We start from the raw sequence: 3,055 nt of genomic DNA, 5'->3' as shown, positions 1-3,055 counted from the left end.
GCAACACAGGACCTCTGATGGGTAGGACTTTCAAAAGGTACCTAAGAAAGTTGAGGACCAAACTGAAATTTGAAGGGAAATAGGACACTTTTAAAACTGATACTTTGTAATGGATACAGAAAAGCTGTAGATAAACAAAACAGACAGGAGGGAAATGGGAAATTAAAGGGAGACAATTCCTATGTGCAGAAAAATAAAACAGAAAAAAATGAATAAGAAGCATGTTGTTATATTCTTCTAAGAAAGAGATAAAAGTTCTCAGAAGTGAAACTATCCTTTTTTGAAGTCTTACTGCACTGTTGAGTTAGCAACCTTACTAGTATGGGGTTTCAGAAGGAAGACAGCTTTTTCTGAATGTGCATTAATGGAACCATCACAGCACCCACAGTAGATTGAGAATTATGTTACCTTTATTTTTCCATTTGATATTACATGCATTTTACATACTAGTTTGTATTATTTATGTGAACAAATAACCACCTCCATCAAATCACTTGTATCTATTGCTGTTATGATGAAACTCAGCAGCATGCACAGGATAGGAGTTCAAAGCCATGGTTTTATCCATGAGAAACCTTGGATTTATCTGTATGAGACACATGATCTGTAAAATGACTTTCATACATACGGTTAATTTTGGTTTTATGCAGACATTGCATAGTTCATTATTAGTTTCTAGTGAAAGACTGGAGATGTATGTGGTGTCAGTGGCCTTGGAGTAGATCAAGTGACAGTGGCAAACAGGAAGATTTGAAGAAGAGGCATAACCTTCAGGGTCGAAAGGTCAGCAAGTACAGCCTGCAGTAAAGAACAAAAACGATTTGTTAAACTTGACACCTGAATCACATTTCTCTTATGGAGTTTCTAAGAAATCAGAAAAAGTTGCACCAAGCTTGCAAAGAATGATACTGACAGTAATTAGCTTTTTCAGATTTGCCTAGAAACATATGCTAATTTATATCAGTCTGTAGAGATTCCTTTTTGTCAGATTTTTCAGTCTAACATTTCAATAAAAATGACCATAAGTATAGGCAGAGAATAAACTGTAACTTTATTTTAGTTGTTAGACTTACTTCAAATATATGTGGTATCACGGGTATATAAGACATCTAACATTTCAACTTGCTTCTAAAAATAATTGCACATTATGAATCCTTATCCTGTGTCTTGAGTTGTACTTGTGAAGTAAGTCTATGACTTTAATGATGACTTAAAGTGAGTCATCCTCTTCTGATTGGAGTTTGCTTTTAAGAATTAACTTAGTTATTAACAAAAACTTTCTATAATATAAACAACATGATTTGTATTGGCTTCTTTTTTTTAAAAAAAGGAAAAAATATTTTTAACAAAATACTAGTTAGTAAAAAATAACAATCTTCATTCTAGTGGGTTTTCACATATACAACATGACGACACATATGAAGATGAAATTTCTGTGTCAATATTTGATAAAAAGCAACCTTTTAAAAGCTATGTAATATCAAAAAGGCATAGAAGCAGCTACCCTTTTAATTCTTTTAAAAAGATGACTGTATAATGCTCCACTACATTTTTAAAGTATATTTTAATACAATCGGGGATATGAATATAGAACAGATAAAAGTAGGTGGGTAATTCACATCTGACCAAATAACTCAGCTACACTATATTATTGATAACAAAGATAATATTTTGCATGTGCCAGAAAAGGAATTTTACTCAATTTCCTTTCCATTTTTCCTGAACATATGAATTGAAGCATAAAGCTGCGCATTGCATAGCACATCCATCTGAAGCTTAAATTACTGCAGCTGGCAACACATCAGAAACTATTTCAATCTCCTGTAAGTGAAACATATCCTTACTTCAGCTGCAGCCAGTGATGTCACCTCCATCAGGTTCACTGCTCGGAAAGCAAACACAGCAGCTGCCAGGACTGAAAAAGAATGTATGACGTATAAACTACTGACCTACTAATTAGTTGTTGGAATTAATTCAGGATCTAAAGTACTAACTTTCTTTTTGCAGTCATTATTTTGTTTGGGAAGCATAATACAAAATGTATTCTAGCATTCTAATTCTTGTCTAAAAGATCCATAAAGATGTGACTATATTCCTTGGACAAGCAGAATAAGCCTGCATTTTAGATTAAGGATGTGGATAGTGTCCTGCAATGGTTTCGCCATATACTTAAACTGGAATAAAATAGTGCTCACTTAGGTGCTAAGAGATGAGTGTAAAGACACACTGACTTAAATCAGAGCTGTCCAATTTGTAAGGGTGTTGCAAGCCACAGGGGCTGCACCAGTGTGGGCTAGGTGCCCCTGGGGCCAAATGCTGCTTGAGTGCACTGCCCCCCTATGCAGGCACTCCCCCCATCTCCCCGCTATTCTGCACAGTGCTTCGTGTGGATATTACCCCCTTCCCAACTGTGCTGCACTGAACTATGCACAGACACTCCACGCACAGTGCTGCACCGACCATGCCATGTGCAAGTACTCCTTCTACACAATGCTGCCTGCATGGGCCTCTGACCCCCTCCCAGTTCCCTGAGCTGCAGCTGCACTGCCATGGCCTGCACCACCTGGGGGGAGGAGAGGGGAAAAGGAATGAAGGGGAGGGGAGCCTGGAGCTCTCAGTTGATTCTGTGGCCAGTGCAATAGGGAAACAGCATCAGTGTGGGAGCCCAGGGGCCTCAAATTAACCCCTTAGGCAGCATGCAGCCCATGGGCCAGGAGTTGGATAACCCTGACTTAAATTATGACAAAACGAGTCACTCATCCCACAGAAGTATGAGTTGTGGTTTCATGTAGGAAACAGGAAAGTACCATGTATCCTCGAGTTGCTTCCAACCCCATCTTCCTCTCTGAGTTAACAGTTGGCAGCTCTGAGGTACAAAGTTTGGGAATCCCCCCCGCCCTTTGACTTCCACAGGTTAGCCACCCAACTCCCCAGCAGCACTGAGCAAGAAGAGGGAGTCATGTTCAGCTCCACAGAGCAGCAGGACAGATGCTTCCTGTAAGAAGCTCATTGACTGAGGGGAGGGGAGTTGGGAGTCCAAGAAGTGTGGTAGTTC

General features: G+C 39.2%; 1 protein-coding gene across 1 annotated transcript in view; it reads right to left on the bottom strand.

Moving 5' to 3' along the window:
* Nucleotides 1–388: 388 nt before the first annotated feature.
* The window catches only part of TBC1D19 (TBC1 domain family member 19), a 181,569-nt gene continuing 178,902 nt past the window's right edge, over nucleotides 389–3,055 (bottom strand). Inside the window, exons 20-21 of the mRNA XM_019526444.1 lie at nucleotides 1,845–1,915; nucleotides 389–798 (exon numbers count right to left, since the gene is read on the bottom strand). Coding sequence (XP_019381989.1) covers nucleotides 724–798; nucleotides 1,845–1,915 — 146 coding nt within the window. The 3' untranslated portion in view covers nucleotides 389–723. The remainder of the gene's footprint in view (nucleotides 799–1,844; nucleotides 1,916–3,055) is intronic.

This window comes from Gavialis gangeticus, unplaced genomic scaffold (genome assembly GCF_001723915.1).
Source record: "Gavialis gangeticus isolate Ggan-Ray unplaced genomic scaffold, GavGan_comp1, whole genome shotgun sequence".
Lineage (NCBI taxonomy): Eukaryota > Metazoa > Chordata > Crocodylia > Gavialidae > Gavialis > Gavialis gangeticus.
This window is presented reverse-complemented; position numbering and strand designations above follow the sequence as displayed.